The 27,273-nt window shown below is 36.2% G+C and overlaps 1 protein-coding gene across 9 annotated transcripts in view; it reads right to left on the reverse strand.

Annotated features, from left to right (window-relative positions):
• Nucleotides 1-5,145: 5,145 nt before the first annotated feature.
• LOC139749912 (uncharacterized) overlaps nt 5,146-27,273 on the reverse strand; it is a 342,664-nt gene continuing 320,536 nt past the window's right edge. For all 9 annotated transcript variants that reach the window (XR_011713065.1, XM_071664324.1, XM_071664321.1 and 6 more), the window contains one exon: nt 5,146-8,941. Coding sequence is in view for 8 of the 9 variants with exons in the window: in XM_071664324.1 (XP_071520425.1) it covers nt 8,878-8,941 (64 nt within the window). In the remaining variant the exon portion in view is untranslated. The remainder of the gene's footprint in view (nt 8,942-27,273) is intronic.

Genomic DNA, 27,273 nt, shown 5'->3' on the forward strand with positions numbered 1-27,273 from the left:
TGACCCTCCATCTCCAGAGTAATAAAACATCCAGTGATTCTTATGAGGGATGGCATGAGACTTGAAGGTGAGTCAAAATTCTCAGGCCAGGAATATATGATGATGTCACTTGTGTGACAGAACTTCTTAATCCCTACGGCTTGATCAATAGGGTGTTGAAGATGTGTTTGGTCAGTTAGAGACTCTCCTAATGGCCGATTTACCAGACGATCAAATCACTATGGCTACCCTGACATTTACGAATTTACGGGTAAATTACTTCAGTCCATTCTTGGTCAAAATGGGTTGGAGTCAAGAGAAGAGGTATGGTTGTTTGTCCACCTGTTTGGCAATATGTACTGTGCTCATTAGAGAGTTTATTCCTTAGATGCCGTATTGTTCATGAGTACCTTCGTAAGACTTGCCTCTAGGAGGGAGAATCCTGAAACTCTTTGCTCAGACAATGGGACTTGGAGGGGAAAAGATGAGAAATGCTGTTCATGTGGAATGACCCAGTAAAAACTCAGGAACATCTTTTAAGGTAGATTGACTGATATCTTAATCCACCAGCTGCTTCACACATGGGAGGAGTCAGGGAAAGACAGATTAGGACAGTGTGAAAGGTTCTCAATGCTATTTACGAAGATTCAGATTTTAGATAGTGAGCATTTGGATGCTGTATTGTGAAGCAGAGGCCATTTTAAGTGGATGTCCATTGATTCTTGTATCAGATGATCTGAAAGATTTGAAGTCGCTCACTCCTTATCATTTGCTTTTGTAATGTCAGGGTCTTGCAGCACCAATGGGGAAAGTTTCCAGAAAGGATATGTATGGGAAGCATTTTTGGCATCCCCTGTATGTTGCATAATGGTTTTGGAAACGTTGGATGAAGGAGTATCTTCCACCCTTGCACCTGTGACAGGAATGGTTGGAGCTCAATAGAAGCATCAAAGTGGGTGATATAGTTCTTACAGTGGATGAGACACCCAGAAATAGCCGGCTATAAGAATATGTCCTAAATCATTCCTTGACAGAGATGGTCTAATGCAGTCAGAAGTAAGGACTTGTTCAAGTATTGTTATCAGGCCTATTGATGATTTGTTTGTTGGCAGGTATATTTAATACAGACCTATAAGGACTTCATAACGGTCAATCATCAGGCAAGAGTAATGCCTTCTGACCATGAATATGCAACTTACCTTGCTCCAAGAACCAAGGAGAGATAGGTAGTATGTTTGAGGAAAGGAGTGAAACGAAGCTCAAGGGTAAAGGGGAAAAGTGGTTTGGGAATGTCTTGGAAGTAAAGTCAGGGGTTAGTGAGAGAACAAGAGCAAGGGAAGGAGTAGCACTACTCCTGAAACAGGAGTTGTGGGAGTATGTGATAGAGTGTAAGAAAGTAAATTCTAGATTGATATGGGTAAAACTGAAAGTTGATGGAGAGAGATGGATGATTATTGGTGCATATGCACCTGGGCATGAGAAGAAAGATCATGAGAGGCAAGTGTTTTGGGAGCAGCTGAATGAGTGTGTTAGTGGTTTTGATGCACAAGACTGAGTTATAGTGATGGGTGATTTGAATGCAAAGGTGAGTAATGTGGCAGTTGAGGGAATAATTGGTATACATGGGGTGTCCAGTGTTGTAAATGGAAATGGTGAAGAGCTTGTAGATTATGTGCTGAAAAAGGACTGGTGATTGGGAATACCTGGTTTAAAAAGCGAGATATACATAAGTATATGTATGTAAGTAGGAGAGATGGCCAGAGAGCGTTATTGGATTACGTGTTAATTGATAGGCGCATGAAAGAGAGACTTTTGGATGTTAATGTGCTGAGAGGTGCAACTGGAGGGATATCTGCTCATTATCTTGTGGAGGCGAAGGTGAATATTTGTAGGGGTTTTCAGAAAAGAAGGGAGAATGTTGGGGTGAAGAGAGTGGTGAGAGTAAGTGAGCTTGGGGAGGAGACTTGTGTGAGGAAGCACCAGGAGAGACTGAGTATAGAATGGAAAAAGGTGAGAACAAAGGAGGTAAGGGGAGTGGAGGAGGGATGGGATGTATTTAGGGAAGCAGTGATGGCTTGCACAAAAGATGCTTGTGGCATGAGAAGCGTGGGAGGTGGGTTGATTAGAAAGGGTAGTGAGTGGTGGGATGAAGAAGTAAGATTATTAGTGAAAGAGAAGAGAGAGGCATTTGGACGATTTTTGCAGGGAAAAATGCAAATGAGTTGGAGATGTATAAAAGAAAGAGACAGGAGGTCAAGAGAAAGGTGCAAGAGGTGAAAAAGAGGGCAAATGAGAGTTGGGGTGAGAGAGTATCATTAAATTTTAGGGAGAATAAAAAGATGTTTTGGAAGGAGGTAAATAAAGTGCGTAACAAGGGAGCAAATGGGACCTTCAGTGAAGGGGGCTAATGGGGAGGTGATAACAAGTAGTGGTGATGTGAGAAGGAGATGAAGTGAGTATTTTGAAGGTTTGTTGAATGTCTTTGATGATAGAGTGGCAGATATAGGGTGTTTTGGTCGAGGTGGTGCGCAAAGTGAGAGGGTTAGGGAAAATGATTTGGTAAACAAAGAAGAGGTAGTAAAAGCTTTGCAGAAGATGAAAGCCGGCAAGGCAGCAGGTTTGGATGGTATTGCAGTGGAATTTATTAAAAAAGGGGGTGACTGTATTGTTGTCTGGTTGGTAAGGTTATTCAATGTATGTATGATTCATGGTGAGGTGCTTGAGGATTGGCGGAATACTTGCATAATGCCATTGTACAAAGGCAAAGGGGATAAGAGTGAGTGCTCAGATTACAAGTTTGTTGAGTATTCCTGGTAAATTATATAGGAGGGTATTGATTGAGAGGGTGAAGGCATGTACAGAGCATCAGATTGGGGAAGAGCAATGTGGTTTCAGAAGTGGCAGAGGATGTGTGGATCAGGTGTTTGCTTTGAAGAATGTATGTGAGAAATACTTAGAAAAACAAATGGATTTGTATGTAGCATTTATGGATCTGGAGAAGGCATATGATAGAGTTGATAGAGATGCTCTGTGGAAGGTATTAAGAATATATGGTGTGGGAGGCAAGTTGTTAGAAGCAGTGAAAAGTTTTTATCGAGGATGTAAGGCATGTGTACGTGTAGGAAGAGAGGAAAGTGATTGGTTCTCAGTGAATGTAGGTTTGCAGCAGGGGTGTGTGATGTCTCCATGGTTGTTTAATTTGTTTATGGATGGGGTTGTTAGGGAGGTGAATGCAAGAGTTTTGGAAAGAGGGGCAAGTATGCAGTCTGTTGTGGATGAGAGAGCTTGGGAAATGAGTCAGTTGTTGTTCGCTGATGATACAGCGCTGGTGGCTGATTCATGTGAGAAACTGCAGAAGCTGGTGACTGAGTTTGGTAAAGTGTGTGAAAGAAGAAAGTTAAGAGTAAATGTGAATAGGAGCAAGGTTATTAGGTACAGTAGGGTTGAGGGTCAAGTCAATTGGGAGGTAAGTTTGAATGGAGAAAAACTGGAGGAAGTAAAGTGTTTTAGATATCTGGGAGTGGATCTGGCAGCTGATGGAACCATGGAAGCGGAAGTGAATCATAGGGTGGGGGAGGGGGCGAAAATTCTGGGAGCCTTGAAGAATGTTTGGAAGTCGAGAACATTATCTCGGAAAGCAAAAATGGGTATGTTTGAAGGAATAGTGGCTCCAACAATGTTGTACGTTGCATCTGGGGTAAACCATGGAAAGTTCAGTGGGGCCTGGATGTGGAAAGGGAGCTGTGGTTTCGGTGCATTATTACATGACAGCTAGAGACTGAGTGTGAACGAATGGGGCCTTTGTCTTTTCCTAGCGCTACCTCGCACACATGAGGGGGGAGGGGGTTGTTATTCCATGTGTGGCGAGGTGGCGATGGGAATGAATAAAGGCAGACAGTATGAATTATTTACATGTGTATATATGTATATGTCTGTGTGTGTATATATATGTGTACATTGAGATGTATAGGTATGTATATTTGCGTGTGTGGACGTGTATGTATATACATGTGTATGTGGTTGGGTTGGGCCATTCTTTCATCTGTTTCCTTGCGCTACCTCGCAAACGCGAGAGACAGTGACAAAGCAAAATAAATAATAAAATTAATCTTTCCAATTGGTCTTTCCATGGTCAGACACCAGACGGGTAGGACAGTATAGTTGTTTTAACTCAGGCCGCACAGCTTATGTAAGCATCATGTTGCAGCCATTTAAACCCACGGCAAACTCCATGACCCATAGCAGCATCCTCCAGTTTCAGTTTTCCCCACCCTGCTTAGAAACAAGTTTTCCTTGAATTTTATATATATATAAAATAACACAATGTCCCCTATATCTAAATGCGAGTCACCTTTTATTGTAATAAGAGCTTCACAAAATCTCATTTGATTACATTGTGTGACAGGGTGGGGAATGTGCAGGGTTCTCCTCACCATAGTTTTCTCTTGGTAATCTGAGCCTTGTACATGTTTCTGCCTGCTAGTTAGAGTTGCAAGTGACATCTATACATGCCTCTCCTGAGTACAGGAATCATTGGTTCCCACAGATGCTGGTGAGAAATTTTAAGATATGGCATTCATGGTTAGGAGCCTGCATACCCTTTATAGTCCAAATACATTTATGACTGAAAGTGTTATAAGAAGATTGGACTAATGTTTGGAAATCAATCTGGATGAATCCAAGATAAACACCTAACCAATATATGTGGCAAGGGCCCCTGAGAAGAATATCATCTGGGTACAAAGTTTCATTTGGTTCCACTTCCCTTCTCCATCAGTCATCCTGTTTTTATCCATTATGGTTTTATGCCATGTCCTTTAAAAATATTTCAAATATGTAGGCTCACAAAAACTGAGAATGCTAGTCTTTATATGTGCAAACATTTTCTGAGATCCCAGGAAATTCCCAGGCCCCCTTTTGGATCCCCAGGCCTGGGTATGATGTACTCCCTCCACCCCCCTCTCATAGGCCATGTGTGTGGCAAGAGAGGACAACAGTATTATGAAATGAACAAGATACGAGGAAAGAGCTACATGGTAATGCGCCTCATGACAGTTACTTTCTCTCTCTCTTGAATTTGTCTTTCTCTGTATATTTCAGTGTTGAGTGCATGCATTTATGTAACCTCCTTTGTTGCATCTATTGCTCAGGAAGTAAAAACACACATATCATTTAAGAAATATTATTAAATTGAACATTTTGGATATGGGCACGTAAAAAAAGTACTGAGAAATCAACTGTAAGCCAACCTGACCATTTGTTTTGTAACAAGAAAATATTTCTACTAATGTGACCTGCACAATTCCTGGTACTGTAGATTATCACCAAGACATCAGATCATTAACTAATAAACAAACAGGACATTTTTTGTAGAAAGAATTTCTAAATTATTTAATAGGCTGTGCAATATGATGACCAATGTAAAATTTTTAATATGAAATATTAATAAAGCATTTAATATGACTTTACTTAAAGCAGTGATGAAAAAAATAGCTATAAATAATCAAGTGAGAAAAAAGTCAAAAGAAACATTTTAAAACTTTCATTGCTCATCATCAAGATTAAATGAATTTCATACTAAAGGCAAATGGAAATCAGATATCTGTTACATCCAAAATTTTACTATCCATGAAGCATTTTCAACAATTAGCTTTTCCATAGTGAAGCTCATGAACCCGAGCATTTAATATTGCTTAATCTTTATTCCCTATTAAGAATAACATTAACAATAAATGTACTATATATCATTTTGACATAACATTTGCATAGCAGCTTCTGGGGAATAAACACAAACTGAAGGCTTTCCTGTGTAACAATGGAAGACTATGAGATCCTGTGAAAAAGCCTACTTCCGTACAACACGAGTAGCATTACACAGATTAGATTACAATAAGCATACAACTGTTTATAGAGGGACTATATGTTATAGTACTTGTCAGCAGTCATTAACCTTTGGCATAACAAGCTCAAGGCACATGTAAAAACATACATACTCATTATGTTGGCTTTCCACAGCATCTTCAAAAGCCTTCAAAAATAAAGAAAACAGTTTGCATATATTCATCAATGTCTTTCACAGCATTAACAGCATATCTCTATGCTACTTTGGCCATAGTTCATTAATGATAATGGAGCTAATTTTACACTGTACAGTCAGACACTCAAGCCCTTACACCTTCAACTGCTATGCCTCTGTACATATCACATATCTTTAGATCACTCAATAACTCATGAATTTACCAATTTGTGAGGACTAAAAATCTTACATTAATCCAAAGTAACTGAGTATTGAAATTTTCTAAATGAAAAACTAAAACATAATAGGCATTCAAGAAATACTATCAAACTGAACATTTTGAATATGGGCACATAAAGAAATCATCAATATAGGGCAAGTTTCAAATAAATTCTTTTTCTCATATTGTAGTAAGAGAGCAAAAGTTCCTTTCATGACATCATGAGTGACATTCTTTCAAAACTCTTAAACTGTAATATAATCACAGCTCAGCCTCTCAGTCCAGTCTATGATAATATAATAATCCAAGGATGTTGTCATACGATGCTAAGTATAAGGCCTCCTATTAACATGTAATGTAGTACTAGCATATGGCACTGGCAAGTATGCCTGTCATTTAAATGGCAAAACAGTTGTGTCAATCAATCTTGGGTAGCCAAGTGTCCTTGGGAAAACTTGATGCTTAGAGGAATCAAACATTCCTTAGGTGCTGCATCCTATGCATGGGAAGATACTTCATTATCAATAGCAAGTTCATACATTAATTTTCAGCGAGATGAATTAGGCAGTATGTTGATATAAATGATTATTCATCCCATTAGGGATAACCTGATGGAGTAGTCCTTGGATGACAGCACAGCGCAATATCAGCTTTACTAAGCACACATGACTTACCTCTAAACAATATAATTTTATTTGCTGACCATGCAATTTTGTTATTAGATACACACTGACATTCTCACTTACTAACACTGAAAGCTACTTATGATGATGTAAAAATAAAAAAATCCCAATAAATGTATGTGAGCAGAAAGTGCAAATCTAGTAGTGTTTTACACACACACACACATATATATATATATATATATATATATATATATATATATATATATATATATATATATATATATATATATATATATATATATATATTGCTGGGCTTCACCTGCTTGATGTTACACCAAGAGTGAAGAGCTACCTTTGGATGAAGGAGAGTAGAGTCTCATCAAAGAACTTCTTGCTTCAAACAAGTCCATCCTGACCCTGCTCCTGAGTGAAGCACAGCCTTGAAGCTGCAGGAACCCCTGCATTGGGAATCCTGGATATATATATATATATATATATATATATATACATATATATATATATATATATATATATATATATATATATATATATATATATATATATATATATATATATATATATATATATATATAATTCAATCATTCAACAATAGTGTAAGGTTTTACATGCTGGACACAAAATTAATCCCTTTAGCAATATTTTTACTACAAAATTTCCTTAACAGAATACAAATTAGGTAGTGAGATCTAAAACATCATATCCAAGTGAAAATACCATCATGTGTCTAAGTGGAGGCAAACATTCAGGATATTGCATGAAAAGTAACCTACAGCATTTGTCTTGAAAAAGCCAAACATTTATTTGTGATTTCAATGTGACTGATATATGATCATTCACAATCATTATCTATCTATTTAAGTTAGCCATTATCACCAAATGGCATAATGGTTCTAAATCAATCTAAACCATGCAGCGGCATTTATAAATGTCATTTGTTTGTCTTATTAGGACATTTGCAGGCACCATTATCCTCATAATGTTACTGATAAAGCTTATTACTCATATATATTAAGTGGTAAACCTAACCACCTTTCATACCATATCTGTAGAATTCCTTTTTTGATTTCATTTAGCAATGTACCAGTGGTTAAATTTTTTTGTAGCTAATGCCCGACTTCTCATGAAGAAAATCTATTATGCATTCACAGTTCATTTGTTCCATTTATGACTGCCAACATTCTATAAGAAAAACTAATTTTGGACTGTGCTTCTGATGTTCAGCACAAGATCAATAGATATGGTATATGATTGTACTTTCTGCAATTAACAATCATAGAAAAAGTTATATAAACATGAATTCTATAAAATCTTCTGTCACTACAAAAAACTTTGCTGTAGTACAAGTGTTTACTCTAACTAAACAAATCAGGTATACCTCATTTTACAGTATATCATTACAGAACGAAGAATGTCAATAAAAAATCTATGGGTTCCCACAAGTGAGCAAGGTTTACAAATATTGTACATCACAAGTGGCATCTACTTGTTTATCAATCCTGTTAGGGAAAATATTTTGCACATTGGTATTTTGGCAGGAACCAATTATGATATTCATGATGGTTCACATGTGAAATATAATCTACGGCATTTTATACAATATAAGGAGCAAAAGGAGCTCTTGCATGCTAAGTACCTTGCCAAAGCTATGTACTTATTACATCTCATATGAGCCTCATTTCTGAGCTCAAATCTGCATCACTGAAAATCCCTATATAAATGATGTATATAACGCTTAGTGTGTCTGAGTATGTGTCAACTAGCATGAATAGGATGAGAATGTGTTCACTGGCATGAGCATAAGAGTCCATGAATAAGTATCAGAGACCACATGCTTCAGCTGGATCCCTAGTATCATGTTTCCCAAAAATTATGAGCAATTCATTTATATAAATATGTATCAACAAAAATATGCAGAGAAATGAATATGAAAAGATATTAGTGTATGTGTAAAACCCCTTACAAACATTTGTATAAACATGTGCAACAAATATGCTGTCGACAGCATGTGTGATTTCTCATGATGACTTGACTTTCTTAAGCCATGCTCGCCGCTCCTCACGGGCATCCTTCACATACTCCCTATAAGAGAAAAGATCATTATTCAATGGTCTGGGATCATATAAGAAAAACAAAACAAAATCTGAGGAAGTGTGGAAGGGGAAGAAACAGGAAATGGAAATAAGGGAAAAGGAGTGGTGCAAGAAGACAGGAAGAAGGAAAAAAAGGAAGGAGGAGGAGATACAGAAGAATGCAAGGCAGGAGCAAGAACAGTTGGAATAGTCAAAGAGAAAGAGTGAAGGTGATGGAGAATGATAGAAGGAAATGGCAGTGGTGGTATGAGAAAGATGAGGGAATGGTGAAGGATGGAGGAGGAAAATATGGGATGAGGGAAAAGAAGGGATGGAGAAAGATGAGAAATGAAGAGATGAGAAAATGAAGAAAGAAAACAAAGGAAGGGAGAGAGGAGGAAAAATGATGGAAGGGTTGGAAATGTTGGAAAGAGAAGATAAAAATAAGGAATGAAAAGAAGAGAGAGGAGGAAAAATAGGAAGAGAGTAGAAAGTAAAATGGGAAGGTAGGTGGGATACAAAGAGGTGAGGGAAAAAAGAAGGGAGGTACTAGAAGCAGGATGAAATGAAAGGGATAAAGGAAAATAAGAGAAGGTAAGGGAAAAGGGTAAAAAACACAGAAAGGAAGGAGCTGCAATTACAAGCAAAAATGTGAAGGAGATGAGTATAAAAAGGAGAACAGAAGAAAGCAGTGTACAATGAAAGAGAGAGAAGGAAGACAAGGAAAGGGAAACAAAATCAAATCTCTGAACAAGGGGATCATGAGAGTAAAAATGAGTCTGAGACTAGGAATATAAGAAGAGATGGAAACATGAATTATCATTAGAAAACCTAATTCAGAAATAGAAAACTCAAACACTTTCATCCTTACACAAAATATCAATAATAAAAAGCTGGCAGTCAATGCATAAAAGTAAAATATTACAACTAAAAGATACTTCACTGTAACCGCTGCATAAGCTGAATCAACATGTATCAATTCTTACATCACCTCTGAACAATGAGTAAAGGAGCAAGTTTAATATAAAACTTCTGCAGTTTAATCAACATTCTTTATCCAATGCAAATTACATTTTAAGAATCATCTAAGCTATCAACCAGTTATGAATTAGACTATACAGACAGTATACATAAAAAAATTTACCTCAAAAGTCCTCAGAGAGTGGCGTCCAGTTGGGGAAAATATTACCATTATCAAATAACCATCAAAGCAACATTCTTTCACAAATCATCGTATATTACTAGATACTCAGAGCAGAAGCAGAATCATGATATAACAGAACTATCTAGTCACAAAACAAATTTCAATTTCATTATATAGGCAAATATCCAACATGTATAATGTACATTGCATCATTGGAAGGTTCTTTTGTTAGGAAAACAATTGGTACATTTCAAACTTCATAATGCCATTTGTATAAATAATAGAAGTATCATGTAAATTCTGGAAAGTACAATGACTTATCCTGTGGTAAAGATTCCCTCTCAGAAAATGTATAGCTAACTGGGGTTAAATGATTTGGTATTCCTTTATAGACTTCTTAATTATATTATAACTTTTCTTTTATACTTTTATATTTCTAAAAAATCAAGAGGTTTTGGAATACCTTGCCTTCACACAAAACCCATATCAACACACAAAACCAAATGCATTTACCTTTCACATCATGCAATTAACAGTGGATAGAGCATTTCTACTGAAGTGCAAATTCCTATCTACAGTCCCTTGGCTAATGAATCGATGCGAGAATTTTTAGACAAGCATTCAGTGATCACTGAAGAAGTCCTTTCTAAAAATTCAAGATTAAAAGATAAACATGAACATGCAATGGTATTACTGAAAATGATAATGTAATGTACATTCAAATGAAATATAACAAAATTCCTCATTTCTTTATACAGCATATAAATCACACTACTTTCAGTAACCAAAATACTTCAAATGATAGTTCCTAAATAATTGTATTCTGTTTGCATTCTTCCATTGTCAGAAAGGTGGATTTAAAAGAATGTCAACCATACACATTGTGATCCTAGTTATCTGTACGCTTCTCCTGTTGGGTCAGAATGAACATACATCATGCACCATGACCTTTATTTGCCTTCTCCAAGGTCATCACAATACCTTTGCTACATACCATAATCTTTTCACATTTCTGCATATTACCCTAGTCAAAGTCACACACATTCCCTTACCAAAACCCTCCATCATTCCATCAACTTTAAACACATGTATCTCATGATTTTTATTACAAAGGACAATAAAATTACACATTCACTCCATTTCAATAATACTAGATACATGACTGATTGCACATATGCATTCCATTCATCAAGATGCTGTCAAAAGTCCAGTATGATATTCAGCATTTAGAAACAGCATATGATAAACTTAGGTTTCTCAACACATGACTCCTTCTTTGCTACATACCACAATCTTTTCACATTTCTACAGACTACCCTTCTCAAAGTCACACATATTCCCCCATCATAGCTCTCAATCATTCCATTTACCTTTAAAAACATATATTTACATGCTTTTGATTACAAAGGACAATAAATTTACATATTCACTCTGTTTCAATATCATACGCTACATGGCTGATTTCACATATCCATTCCACTAATCTAGATGGTGTCCAAAGTCAAGTATGATATTCAGCATTTAGAAATTGCATATGATAGATTTAAGTTTCTCTACATATGACAACTTCTTAGTTAAACAAACCAGTGGTTGAATGGCTCTGGAGCAAAACAGAGCGTGCATCAAAACCTGTTGAGCCTCCTATAGAAATTTAGAATCACAGCCACCTTGGGGTACAGAAAGCTAATGAAAATGGATTGCATATCATATGATGATTTTTTTATAATCCACAAATTCGAAACTTTCCCAACCTGAACTTGCCTCCAGTTATACTGATATCCTTTAATACTCAAAATCTAAGCTGTATCAGCCAGGGTTCTACAAGGTAATGCTCTGCATATCCATAATGAAACACTACTCTGTGTATCCATACTGAAATACTACACTGTGAATCCATACTGAAATACTCCATTAACCATTAACATGCAGCAGAAATACAGAGACCAGATATTCTCCAAAAAGGTCATTGCCAATCTCACTGTCTTTCAACTTTGGCTTTTTCACACTCTTTCGCACAGTTTCTTTTACTACATAGGCAAAGAACCACTCTGCATATATATATCTTACAAAAAAAGTCTTATGAATAACGCATCTCTATCTTGTTACTTCATTTAAGAAAAACTTCTATGAAAATCCTAAGCAATTCTTTGAAGTAAGACATTTTCATTGCAAAGCTGTGTTGTTAGACTCCAAAAGATGACACGCAAATTCAATAGTAATGAGGTAGTAAAGAAAATGTAACAAATTGCAGGGGTTATCCAAATAACTCTTAAAAGAAAAAAATGTTGTCCTAAATATTCACAAAAGCAAGAACCATGGGGAATACTTTTGAGACACAAATAGAAAATTATTCTGAAAAGATGTATCCTTAGGTTTTAACAGAGGGAAAACCACAATTGCACTTGAATCACAAAGATTATGAAACTAAAGGTGTCCATGATTTGTATTACCATCCATTGGAAATCGTGTATTCTTTGTGAATAGAAACACTGTTACTCATGATAATTCTAAATGGTTGATGTATGCATTCTGCCAGTTCTATCCACTCAAACTTTTTCATAAACATAATCAGAACTCTATTCAATATATTTCTCTGAAGGGCACTGATTAATATCATCAATTCAAAAAAATTCATATATGGACCAATTCAAATTTTCAGATTTCTTTAACTTTTATCAGGGAAGGTCCACATATGCATGTGAGCCGCTACAAGGATTTTCTTAGTGGTTCTTTCCATTTCTGAGATGGATATTTAAAGTAAATGTACACACATATGTTATTATCTAAGCACACTAATATACTAATCCTTCATAGAAGTTCAGTGATCTGTCCAGGCCATCAGAGTATGCTTTCACAAAAATTGAAATACTTCTCAGAGATATAGAAGGTGACAGACTTGGCATTTCATAAATTTCATAAGTGAAGTGGTCTACCAGCTGTCTCAGCTACCTCACCCTGTGTAATACCCTTATCGGCCACCAAAATTAGATCACAGCCAACAACATCCTTATTGATTAGCCCTATTCCAATTCCACCCTCAGCAGTCTCACTAAGCCCCACCTTCCTCCTGGTTGTTCAGTCCTCCAAGCCTTTCTGTGTTACTTTAGATGAAAAGCTAAGCTGGAAGGAACACAGCAGTACCATTAACAAATCCTCTAGCTATCTGCTTTTTGAAGTCTTACAGAGTCAAGACATTTGATGTCCATGCCCCTGAACATAAGTATGTTCACACAAGTTTCATTCATTCCAAACTTACTTCCCTCCCACCCCCTCAGTTGATCTTCCCCTCATCCATTACACAACAGGGGCAGCTAAAAAAGTGCAGAAAAGGGCATGCAAGATCATCTTCAGTCCTTAAACCACCTAACAAGAGGCATCCAATACAATGGTCCTCTCAACTCTTAAATTATCATTTACACCTCATCCAACAATTCCAGAGGTTGCTGCACCAACATCACCACAGTAGCCTCTTTCTACTGGAGATCCCTCAACCTCAAGCTACAGCTCAATGCAACTGCATTAAACTCATCCAAGTGCACGCACAATGCAACAAGAACAGTCTCAACCAAACTATTGTGAACATCACTTTCTTCCCTGTTATAAGGCAATTCAATTGTTATTCTTTCCCTGTTATTCAACTCCCTTATTTCAAGTAAAATGTAAACACTGCTAATTCTAAGGATAATGAAAACCCTAAATAACATATTCAATATGTCCACTGCACTGTTTCCTAGCACTCAATAAGGCATCCCATGCAAAATCTTTATCATGTAAAATCCATACACTTCTGCATGCTTACATCTGTCGTTCCCCCTACACTTATGTAAGCCATCCAACTCACCCTGGGTCGTGCATTACCCTCCATTCTAGTCACTTACAGTTTCCCTATTAACTCTCAGACTTGCATCCTTTGTATGTGCCATTCAGTTACAAAAATTCCAATATGATTTTTTTCCACAACTCCTTCCTCCTTTTAACATATTTCTCATAAATCTTCATTTCTCTTTCCATTCTTCTCTCTCTTGTCATTCTCCCATTACATTCCTACATTCACTTGCATACTCTAGGACAGGCAAACTATAATCCTTCTAATAAGGCACCTACAAACTTCCAAACTCATATTCTTACCACTTAATAATAGCACACAAAGCTCTAGCCACTTGCCTCTTATTGACTGATTATACTCCCCAAATTTTCAAATATCTGAATCTCTAGACTTTCTCCAACCACTCACTCATCCTCCTTTCAGATTTCACATCTCCCCTTTTACATATAATAACTCTGCTTTTGGCAGCATTCACTGTCAATTTCTTAATGATATTACAAATTTCAATTCCTTCTCGGACAAATTTTTCCAAACAATCCTGTCCTTGCATCTTTTTATCAATTATGTCACAAAGTTTGATAGCTTTTTTGCATTTTCACCAACTGACAAAGTATAATATTTTTCAAAACAATCCTGTCCTTGCATCTTTTTATTAATTATGTCACAAAGTTTGATAGCTTTTCTGCATTTTCATCAGCTGACAAAGTATGATAAAGTATAATCAATTGTGATGCTCTACTCCTTTCCATTTTTCTATCTTACTCATATGCCTATAACACCTACCATAACTTTATCATTTTTGTAGAGAAACACTATACATGAGAAGATATGACATCCCTGTTTTACCTCAACTTCAAAAAAACCACTCATTTAATTGTTTGCTCTACCACAGATAAGGTCTTAACTTCATTTTGTTTCGTACTTGTTCATTGTTTCCCAAATTAGTGAGGTAGTACCAGAAAAAGTTGAGGAAAGGTCACATTCACTCACATCCATTTTCTAACTGTCATAAGCAAAGCACCAAAACCAAAGCTTCATCTCCACAACTAGATCCCACAGACCTTTCCATGGTTTCTGCCAACCACTTCAAGTGTCCTGGTTCTTCACACAAAAAAAGAAATTACTATTTTATTCACTGCTTACACTCCAAACATCCTCGGTACATTCCATAATTACTTTTCATCATTTCTATCATATGCCGTTTCCAGATCCACAAAAGTTGCAGCCAGCAAACTTCTACTTTCACAGCATTTTCACAACGATCAATCTCATGATCTATTTCATCAACACAGCCGTATCCTTTAGATTTCCTCCTCTTCAAATCTTACTTTATCGTACATGATCATTTTACTTCTGTCAAATACCACTCTGCCACATGCCTTGCCTCTCACTCCTAGCAAACTAATTCCCTTTCATTTCAAAATAATCCTAAATGCATTTTCCTACAAACATGTTCAATTACATTATTACATTGACTAATATCTATGGCCCAATGCCTAACTTCCATGTTTACAAGAAGGTTGCATGAAAACAATTGAGGAGCACCTCAATCACCTCCTTTCAACATTTATTAGGTTATATCATCTACCCCACTGCCTTACGCACTTTACCATTTTCAATGCCTTCCTTACTACTTCATACTCAGCAACCTAAAACAATTTGAATGAACAGTCTTCCTCTGAGCCTGAAATTGATATAACAATCAAAATATCCTCCTATCTCCTGTCCACATCCTCTGACTTAAAGAGCCATCACAGCTAATATAAAAGAAAAGACTTGCATCAAAAATCCTTCATTTTCTTCTCCCCCTGCATTAAGCAATCTTTTCTCACTGTTCCTTTTATAATGACCAACATGGCACAGATATAATCATAGCCATTTTGGTTGAAAGGAATATAGGACAGAAAAAATTATGAAGAAATCAATCAGAGCTCCTCAAGTTATATGATGAAAGAAAGATAAAGGAGAATGAGTTCCACATCTTTGCTGTTCACAGGAAGAAGGAGGTATCTTAATAGTCAATCTTTGTATGGCTGGTTTCCAGAAAGAAAACCATGCAAAGCAGCAACCAGAAATGTGTCATGAGTCTAAGCCCTGATCACAGGGGCACATGCTGACAACTCTGGAGAGCAATCACATTTTATGTCCCCATTCCATTACTCTATTCTTGCTTTTTTTTACACCCTTCCTTCTTAACCCATATATCTCTCATCAACAGTCATATTTCTAGATTTAATTACATGTTCTTTTCCACATCCAAAATATTTCATCTAGTATCATATTTAGTGTTTTTGATATTCTGGCTTTGTCTTCCCAACTTTTTAACCTTCAACCTGAAGGGTATATAAATAAATGTGAACACAGATAAGTGTTTTCCACATCATTGGACTTTTCATTTTTTCCTGCCATCATTTGAGTTGCCTGCCTCCCAACAGCACCTACTGGGGAATCACATAATGCAGCTGGCTACAGGTGGGAAAATACCACTTATCTCAGTTACCCACAGATCATCAGAGAGAGTGTACATATGTCATCTTTGTGTGATGCTAGATTTAAATACACATAACTGTACTCATCTTTAGAATAAAAGAATAAATTTCTATCAGCACTGGTGCTGATATTTTTGATGAAAATATGGTTATTTGTTCATTTATTAATGTGAATCAAGTTTAGCCTGTTCAAATCTTATGTAAACAAATAAATAATACATATAATCTATACAAATATGCATTAGCATAAATTACATAAATGTTACATATATATGTTATGAAATCATGCCTCAAAAAAAAACATAAAGTATGTAATGTTTGTAGATATAAGTAGAATGAAATCATACTTGGAAAAAAACATAAAAATGTAATGTTAGCAGATTTCTGTAGATCAAAATCACACTTAGAAATATTCATGCAGAATAAAATTACACTCAGAAAAAATGGTAAAGTATGTAATGTTAGTAAATATGTACATGAAATTTCATATGGAAAAACACAAGTATCACATGCTTACAAAGATAAGAACCTCCATAATGCCAACCCAGACCCTTCCCTACTCATTCAACACTTCCCATACCAACAAAAAGAAAAGCAAATTTTTTCTTTCATATATTCTCTCCAATAGTATACATTATAGACTGATTCTGTAAATAAAAATAATTTTGATTCTTTTTCACATCAATATGGAATTTTTGGATCATACTTGCAAGTTTAGAGTTTTACCCTCACTTTTAAATCATATCTAACCTCCGTATTTCTCTTCCACATTCTTCTCAGTACTTTTATAATGAGACTTTCTAAATAGTTTGCTCCAAATTATTTTCTAATGATAATATACTCAAGATTTTTTCACTCTTCTCTCACCCACTTCAATCAACAGACCAGAACTACATGGTCTAACAATGCCTTTTCCCAGCCATTTGCTTTAAACCACTCATAAACATGCACAAATCTGAAAAAAGTAAGTGCTTGAACTGCGTGCATTCTGTAGAATCTCTCCATTTCAACAGGCCCCTTAAACACCTAAGCCATCAACAGCAGCACTCGGCAAATTTCTTTTCGACTGTCATCATACTGCTCAACAAGACAATTATTTTCTCTTCTTTTACAGAATAACACATCCAATAAATCTTAATCCAAAATTCTGTCATCCATTTCTGATCATCTGATGGTACATATATCATTTACAACTTAATTTTGTTTTTCTACTCTTGCCTAATGCACTGTAATCTTATGCCGATTACCTTCCACTCATCCAAAGTTTCTACCTATTCTTCTCATACACTGTGATATCTTCCTTTGCTCTGCACAAATCCTCTCATCTCTACAATGTACCCAATACTGCCAAAAAAGTCTACATAATGGCATATAAAAGCTGGGACAACTGATTATAAGGAGTATTAGTCAGCTGTTGTTGCAGGTAGATTGCTTACTACTTAACAACCTAATCTTTGATATTAACTCACTGCTTCATATGTAAACTGGATGATATTGAAAAAAAATCATCTATAGTACATTTATAACCTATTGCCAATGTATTTTGCAGAATGAATAATATCAATAAAGCAATCAGTATAAGCTATGCATTTTTTTCCCTGAATATAGTATCCTGGGAGTAGGGAGTATGAATTTTACCCATGTATCTCCTGCATGCCATAAGAGTGGCTAATAGGAGCAGGAGTGGGGGGCTTGAAACTCTCCCCTCTTTCTATTATCACTACCAAAAAAACAGAGAAAAGGAAAAAAAGTGTCAAGTAAGGCTGCAATCAGGATGAAATGTATGGAGATCAGACTTTTTTATTGTGACAAATATGACTCTGACCAAACATATTCCAGTCAAGGCCACCTCTGGAGAAAAGTAAAGAGAAAAAGAACAAAGAAAGTAACGTGGGCTCTAAAATCGTTTGTAGACCAGACTGTTAACAGCAGAAAGGTTACAGGGAGAGGGAAAGACAAAGAACAGAATTCCATAATTTCACTGTTCAAGAGAAGGAGGTATCATAACAGTGAAGCCTCATGTGGCTCATCTCCACAGAAAAACTCTGGGAAGCAGCAGTCAAAATAATACTATCGGTCCAATCTTTGGTGACAGGGACATACACATACAGCTCACAAGAGCATTGGCCAAAACGTTGTCTGCAGAACAGGGCAATAGCAGCAACATTACACTGGACAGGGAGCTGATGCCTGGAGAAATAATGAGACAGGAGGCATTCAATTCTACTCTCACGAATGGAGAAATGGTGAAAGATTCACCCTAGATGCTAAGATTGATGAGAAAAACTTGGATGTTCTGGATATGAGGGACACTAAGTTGAAGGAAAAATGGTAAAATGATTCAGGGATGTTTAGGGAGTAAAGTCAGAGGACAAGAGTGAAAAGAGTGATATCTATGGTAAAGGAGTTGCTGTAGTACTGAGTTAAAGAGTCCACGTATTCCCTGCATGTCGTAGAAGGTGACTAAAAGGGAAGGGAGCAGGGGGGCTGGAAATCCTCACCTCTCTTTTTTTGTGTTTTTTTCCCAAAAGAGAAGGGGGCCAGGTGAGGATATTCCCTCAAAGGCCCAGTCCTCTGTTCTTAATGCTACCTCGCTAATGCAGGAAATGGCGAATAGTATGAAAGAAAGAAAGAAAGAATATATATATGTATACTGATCATATCATAACCTAAAGAATGTCTTAAAGTCTGCAAATACACTACTAGCAAAGCATTTTCATTTTAGAAAGCAAAACAAAATCTCATTTGCTAAACTCTTTCTAACTTAAGCAGACACTAAGGCACCTCATTAATGTAAACAATTGCGTTAAATGCATGAAGAAATGGTTTCACATGAATACACAAATATATGTATATTTCATAATAAGTACATTCATGAAATATTTTCTATTTCAGAAATATTTCCTTCTTTGTGGTAAATTAGCTTATGCCATACAAGAATAGAACTAGAACTGATGGAGAAATTTTCTATACTGCAGTGAGTTTTCGAAAGATATACTTGTAAAACTTTTTGCTACATATTGCTACGCATTCTGAGGCCCTACATGCTTTGATTAAGATTATTAAACACAGCTCTGGTATGTAAAAATAGAAAGTTCAATCCACCGAGTTTTACATTTAAGAAACCAATGGTAAAGCCAAGTGTAAGTTTTTACTCTCCATGATGCTCTCTAAAAATTTTTCTTCTTCATGCATACAACATACACCATCACATAAAGACTGAACATTACATGCATAAAGGAAAACTTTTAGTGAAAACCATGGCACTGTCTCAATAACTTACCCTAGACAATAACAAAAACTATAAAGCCTCAAAATGAAGCTATCTACCCTTTTCACAGCTGGAGGAAAGTAATCACCAAACTCACATTATCATAAGAGTACATGAAATTAGATTCCAATCAATGTAAATGGTAGACTACTGGAGACTTTATCACTGTTCTGATTTTTTTGTCAAAACCTGTGAAACTGGCAGTTCAAATATGAGATCAATCTTCTGTGGTTAATGCTGTTTTATAAGGTCTGCAGTAAAAACAGAATGCTTACCAAAGAAGTGCAGCACATAATGGTGACACTATAGTGCTTATGGTAAATATTATCCATCTTTGGTGATCAAAGCATACTTCCACTGTGTTACCTCACCTCAGGATTTAGATCCAAAACACTGAAGAGAATTCCCTAGACCCCTAGCAGCAATGAGATCTTCGATTCTCTCTTGCTCCTGCTCTTTTGCATGAACTTATAGAGTAAGGTACAAATTAAGACATTTAAGGAATCTACACTCATCTGAATATGTATCTAGAAACATTCCAAACCATTATCTAAAGAGTCCACTGGCCACTTGAATGACTTCAAGACAATGAACATCATCTAGATACCATGAAATCTGTATTTCTATAAGACTCTGTCCTACTTCTGGGACACTACATTGGTGCAGACTGTTTTCACAAAGATCATGCAGGAACCATGAATACCTAGTATTAAAAAACAGGACTAATTCACATTATAAACTAATGCTGAAGGATAGCCCTTTGGTATAGCCCAAGGAATGTCAACAAGCCTCTGACACTACTATTCTGAATTTCATGAATCAATAATCTTAGCCTGAAATACCAGCAATTATGGTACAGCACAGGCTATATGACCGCTCAATTGGAATCAAATAGGTAGGAAAGATTTATTACTTTTGCTCTCCAGACCTTAGTGTTGCTACAAAACAACTGTCCCAGTGAATAAGATTCATTAGGATTTTGTGTTCAGAGTTCACACATTCCAGAGGCATTGTTCAGAGAGGAAATTTCACATCTATACTAACTACAAATCAAATACTAAAGTTTCAGCACAAGTTGCACCTCCATTCAAAATTGGCCAGCAGATTCATCTGTCCCTCTGTATTCTTAGATAATAATCTGAAATTTAAATACCCCAGAACTAATTGCTTTGAAAGTGCCACCTAAGACCTTTCTAAAGGCTCCTGCAGGTTAAGGCTACACTACTTCCAGCAGGAGGAAAATGCAGAATCCTATGGAGAGAGTTCTTCGACAAGACCATACAGCCAATGATACAGCCACACCAAAAGTGACTCTTCAAACACAGTGTTACGATATAGCCACACCAAAAGTGACTCTTCACACACAGTGTTACCCTGAGTAGGTGGAGTCCAATAACATCTGTCTCTTTGTATGACATCTTATATGTGAACCTGTATAATCCAAATCAAACTGCATTATCACATCTGTAAGGTTGGGGTAACATAGTCTCCCATCTAGAAGCTTTTACATGACTGAAGGTGAACATTGTTGTTAGTCTCTATAAAGCACTTAAAGAAACAAGGAAATACCCAACACTGCCTAAAGCCCTTACTTTTAGACTATATCTGGCCAGAGCAGAAAAAAGAATCAAAGATTCTCTTTTGCATTTGTACTAGTTGTCATTCTCTCACTCTTGTGCCACAAGAACTTAATGAGGGTCATTTTCAAATTGTTATAATAAGGAATTCAACTTAACAATGAGGGTATCAGCCTAAAACTGTCAATTACAGATACAGAGAATTAAAGATCACCAATTGGAATGGTCAAAGAATACTACCCTTGCATTCCTGTCCCCTCTATATTCTCAATCCTGGTCTACAGGAAGTTCTTCTGTTACTATACCTTAAGAAGTCAAAACAATCATCTTATCCAAAATATCATTCTTAACATACTGCATACACCTGGACTAAACCAATACAGTTCAAAATAATTTTTGCTCGTAATGCAAGTTCTAATCCAAGTGGTAAAAAATAGTCCAACAGCTTTAAGCAAAGTGGAAACCATCCTCCACTGCTTACTTTTTGTAATCTTTCGGAGGAAGCAATTTTTGACAATGCTACCACCTTCACTTTTGTGGAGTTCAGCAATTTTCTCTGTAAGAATGGCACATATTAAACATGAACTCCTCCATTTCATCCATCAACTGAATGGACAAGTGGAGTAGATGGTGCAAGGACTGAAGCAATCCCCATACAAGCAGGAAAACAGTGATTATTCCCTGATAGATTAGGTGCTCAGTTTCTTGTTAAGCTGCTGGAAACCTCCTCCTATAACACTTCTCACTGTTTCCTTGTAGAACTTGTCCTTTAGAGTAAACCCTATGCAAAGCTGATGAATAAGATTTCAAAGCTCATATCCAAACTTTCTGTAAGCTCAAAACTGGACAACCTGTTTTAATTTGAAAATCCAGAGAAGTTGGACTCCAAGCATAGAGGCTGAATATGTGGGCCCAAAGCAGTATTACATACATGTTAGAAATGTGTCACTGAGATATGTAGACTACGTTTACATCAAATATGTGCACTACCAAACCACTATATTGCAGCCTCAACTATATCCTTCTCATACATTTGCAACAGTATTCCATGCACCTGTGATACCTGCAATGATCCTGGTATCATCCAGAATTTTGTACCCCTGCAAATCCTGAATTTTTTTCCAGTGACATTCATCCAGCTAAAAGCTTCGCTGAAACTCCACAGTTGATAGAATATTTGAATTTGTAAGTTATTAAGCATGACACTTGTCATTCATGCAAAACAACCATTTCATATATACTTATATCTGTATACCCAATTGCTTTTAACCTTTACACAAAATATCATCAAGAACAAATGAACAATCGCTTCTCTTGTACACATCCAGTTTCCAGCTGTCATGTATAATGTATTAAAACTAGAGATTACCATCAACAACCAACCCCACAGAATACTTCATGGTTTACTCTGTCCTCTCCTTCTGCTCTGATTCACTCCATAAACAACATATCAAACCCCCATCCTACCTATATATACATATGTTTCTGCACATTGGTTTGCTCATGAAACAATCAAAGCAGTTGTTGTAAGCTTTACATATAATGCTCCTTTGGAGATGAAGCATTACACAAGAAAATAATTTCTCTTATCAGTGGCTGGAGTCATTTTGGTCTGATCAACCTAACACAATTACTGGTATATAACTCTGGTAGAAAATCCATATTCATTACTCCCTTATTTGTACAATTCCTCAAAAAATCATAATCATGCAGTGTGCACAAATCAAGGAATATGTCCATATTATATCATACTATACATGAAAATACTAAAAAAAGTAGAATGCCTTCCTTGGCACCAGTATAGGTGGTTGTTTAATAGTCAGGGTAGGGCCTAATTGGCAGCACGGGTGATCTCTATCTATTTAGGTTAATGTGGATTATGTTTTTTCTAAGCATGATTTCACTCTACATGTGCCTAATCACATTTGTTCCCTGGCATGATTTCATGCTACACACATACTTTTTTGCATATATGTATCTTTAATACATCATTCATATTATTTACATATCTATGTATGATCTAAGTGGGAAAAACATTCTTCAATGAATCAAACAGCAAATGATCTTATTTTCATCATAAACACTAATACTATAGACACTTTTTTCTATTCTGAAAATGAAAAAAATCGTGGGTGAGTAAATGTCATTATTCCAAGATGACACACATGCCCTCTTTATAAATATCTATGGATAACTGAGATATGCAATGTTTCTCCAGATGTAAGCAGTGGCATCAGCTGACTCCCCTACAAGTGCTCCCCAGAGGCAAGCAATTCCAACATAGGCTGGAAAGGTTACTGCAGCTATTGACATGCACTGCAATGTAATGGTTGAAAGATGAATTACAACATAATATTGCTGGGCTGAAATAATCTTTTTGTGATTTCTGATGCAAAGTTAGTAAACTTATTCCATGCAATTCCTGTACAATCAGGTATATTTCAAGCATTACAATACTACAAGCTCAGGCACTGTCTGAGTAATGATTTGGATGGAACACTGCAATCTATAAACACAAATGATCTAACCATGAAAGCATATCTCCCTTATATGCAATCTCTGTATTCCCCATTTTCTATTTAAAAAGCCTCAGATGATAAAGCTACAGATACTTTTGGTTATACTATTTTCCTCTTCTGAATGCCCCTGCAAAATTTTTCCAAAAAACACCACCAGTCACACCAACCACAAACCTGATACTAAAACGTCCTTGAGAGATTTCTGCCTTCCTCTATCCAGAGATCCTTTCCTTTATCCTTTACCTCTTTTTTCCTACTTCTATACCTCCACTACCCCCCACTGCAAAAAGAAGCTAAACCTAATCTTTTCAAACTTTGATTCTTGCTACATAGAGGTTTTATCCATTTCATGTGCCAACCAGCACACAGAATTTTCTTCAACAAATTTTTCATGTGATGTGAGGAAAATGTCTATAGTCAGAGTACTTAGAAAGATTCTGTATGTGCAATGCTGTTATCATTGTAAGAAAAGGTAGCATGACTGATGTTTGGACAGTTACTTCTTCCTTAGGAAATTCATATATCACGTATGATTTATCACAAATGAAAGGAAGTCCTTCTTATGCTGTAGTTCCTCCATATATCATTTCCCTCACTGAGGGTGTACTGGCTTTGACTGTCCATACATTGTACACTTATCACTTTCTTTCTACCAATGATATCATACTGCCCTTGTCCCCACATACACTGCAAACTTGTTTGGAGATCTCTTATAGAATCCTACAACTCTACACAGCCATATGAACATATGAATTTCCCATTTCTAAATCATCTTTCTACCTTTTTTACTGTTTTCCCCTCAATCTCACTGGATTATCTATAACAGAAACCTTAATTCTCAGTGTTCTGTGTAAGATAAGAATGACTAATTCACTTTGTTAATGGCAAATGAAATAAACATTACGACTTCAGTAAATATTCAAGGCATTACTACTGGGCACCAAAAGCTACTATGGGAAGATGCATCATGACCAAAGTAATTAATAAAATTTTGCATGTGTTACCTTGCTTAAGAAGAGAAAGAACAAAATAAGACAAATTTATATTAATGCATGGGTTGTGACTGTACTTTTATTGATTTTCACTCTAAATCTCCATGTAGATACTGGGAGTTGGACTGATTTCCAGATAATCCAACTTCAGTCGGATGTATATGTACCTTCCTTTCATCATCACCAGGTCAATAGATGTATTCACCATAATAAGATTAGTCTACAGTTTTGCTCTTCATCCTGACAAAAACTGTCAGTTTCAGGTGTTTAATAAACTGGAGTAAGAAAAACAAAGTAGAATGACCTTCTGTAAATGTAGTCAATTGCTGGTTTCAAAGCCATCTGACTCTGGTTGGATGGCCTAATCCTATGGTGATTTCTTGATGTCTGTGTCTGTCTGCATTTGCATTCACACTAATTGGTTAAGATCTGGTCACAGGAGAAAAGTATCCTTGGACCATTTCACTTCATAGTCAGTATACAGCTTCACTGTGCTGAAAGGAATCTTAAGGACTGATTTTGATCTTGATATCTATAACCATGAAGAATTATCAGTAGTTTCATCACCTCTTTTGGACCAAATCACTTCACAAATTCATAATGCTATACTTATTCCATAACAAACTACCAACTATTCTAATTTCATATATGTAATTCTTTCCATGACTGGTAAAAAAATTCATAGTTTGGTAAGAAATCAAGAGAACTGCTAAGGGTCTACCAAAAATTATCATCATCTATAATTTCCTTTCACTGATTAACTATACTTTACTCATAAATACTTCACATTGAAAAGATTCAAGAGAAATTGTTTTCAGGCTCATCAATAACTTTGCTGCTGTTTGACTGTTTAACTTCACATCCGGTACACAGAGATATGATGCTACTAAGAAAATCTAAAAAGTTTTACAAAAAATTTCTTTTGTCTTTCTTTTTGCTGCTGCCATCATAGCTCTCCAAGTTGAGCTTTGCTATGTAGCTGAACATTAACAAAATATCAAATGGGTATGATGATCATAAAGAGGAAGACAATTTTACTTCCAATGAAAGAAAATTCATACCTTACCAATATCAATGTTTCCAGCTTAAGCCTTAGAAACACAAAATGATATTAGTCTTCACAGTCTTGGGCATACAAAACCATATAAATCTTTCATAAATAAACCAATTTGTTGCTTTCACTTCTTTTTTGAGATGCACATAAAATTATCTGGATGTTATGCAGCTTTTGAAATATTATCAAAGTCTTATATTTTCTTCTGTCTTGTCAGGAAAATGCTCTTAAGGACTGTTATCTCTAAATATGTCCTACTCTAAACAGATATTACACTGATGAAGAACAACATTTCAGTTAATCTTTTATCCTCTTTCTGTAACATTACTAATTTTCAAAGTCTTACAACTGCAAACTTATAATTGCATACTTCATATATGAAATTCATAACGTCCACTTGCAAAGCTATAAAAAAATAAGTATTTCCATAAAAAGCAGGGCATGCATCAAGGTTGGCAGGATATGATACAATTTATCAAAGGTGCTGATTTAAGTCTTGGCCTCATCTGTGCTGCACCTTATCATTATGCTGTTCCACATTTATGACAGGCAACAAAAATTCCACCATATCAGGAGCCACAGGAGCCTCAGGACGAGAGGAGGACAAGTCTAATTGAATTCTATGGGAACTTATTTTTTGACGAACTTTGTCACAGCCAAGTGAGACTGAGCGTTGAACTTTAGGGAGACACCTGACCTCCTGCAACTCCTCATCAGACATGAGACTCTGACAATGTTTCCCATTCTCTACAGAGATCTGTAAGTTATGATATGAATCACTACTGTAAGACAACACATTCCCAGTCTCATCTACAAGGACTTTTTCTTGAATGGTGGGAAGAGGGGCTGTGGAGGAATAGGATGAAGAGAAGATATGGGAAGGTTTAGAAATTCTCTTTGTGGAGGCTCCTGCTTCCTCCACTCCACAAGCCAGGTCATCCACGCTGCATGCAGTTAAGAGATAGAAAGCAGAACACACATTAGTTGTCAGAGCCTTAAGATTAACACCTTAGAGTAGGAACTAACACTGGTTAATTAAACAAACTGGGCTTTCCTCTACTAAAATAAATACATTCAGTCTCCAGCTACTGGATTCAGTAATCAAGTACATTTACCAATTACCACTGATGTCGTTGATGCTAGTATCTCAGCTTCAGCATATCAATACAAACAACTTCAAGTTATACTAAGATTGTCATGCATACTACCAAACATAAAACACATCAGTAATTCAAGATCTAATTGTAAATAAAAATCTAGAGTAATATTGTAACCTAAATTCACTGAGAGTACCAAGTTGGAATACAAGCAAGAAGAGCATGCTAATGTTTTTGTAAGTGCATCCATTCAAACCTTAGTACTGGTAACACAATCAAGGGGAAAACTGCCATCAAGTACTAATTCTTGTTATCCATTATCCTTCAGCTGTATCAATCACTCATGGAGGTGAAATGCACATAAAACATGAGG

This window comes from Panulirus ornatus, chromosome 8, assembly GCF_036320965.1.
Source record: "Panulirus ornatus isolate Po-2019 chromosome 8, ASM3632096v1, whole genome shotgun sequence".
Taxonomy (NCBI): domain Eukaryota; kingdom Metazoa; phylum Arthropoda; class Malacostraca; order Decapoda; family Palinuridae; genus Panulirus; species Panulirus ornatus.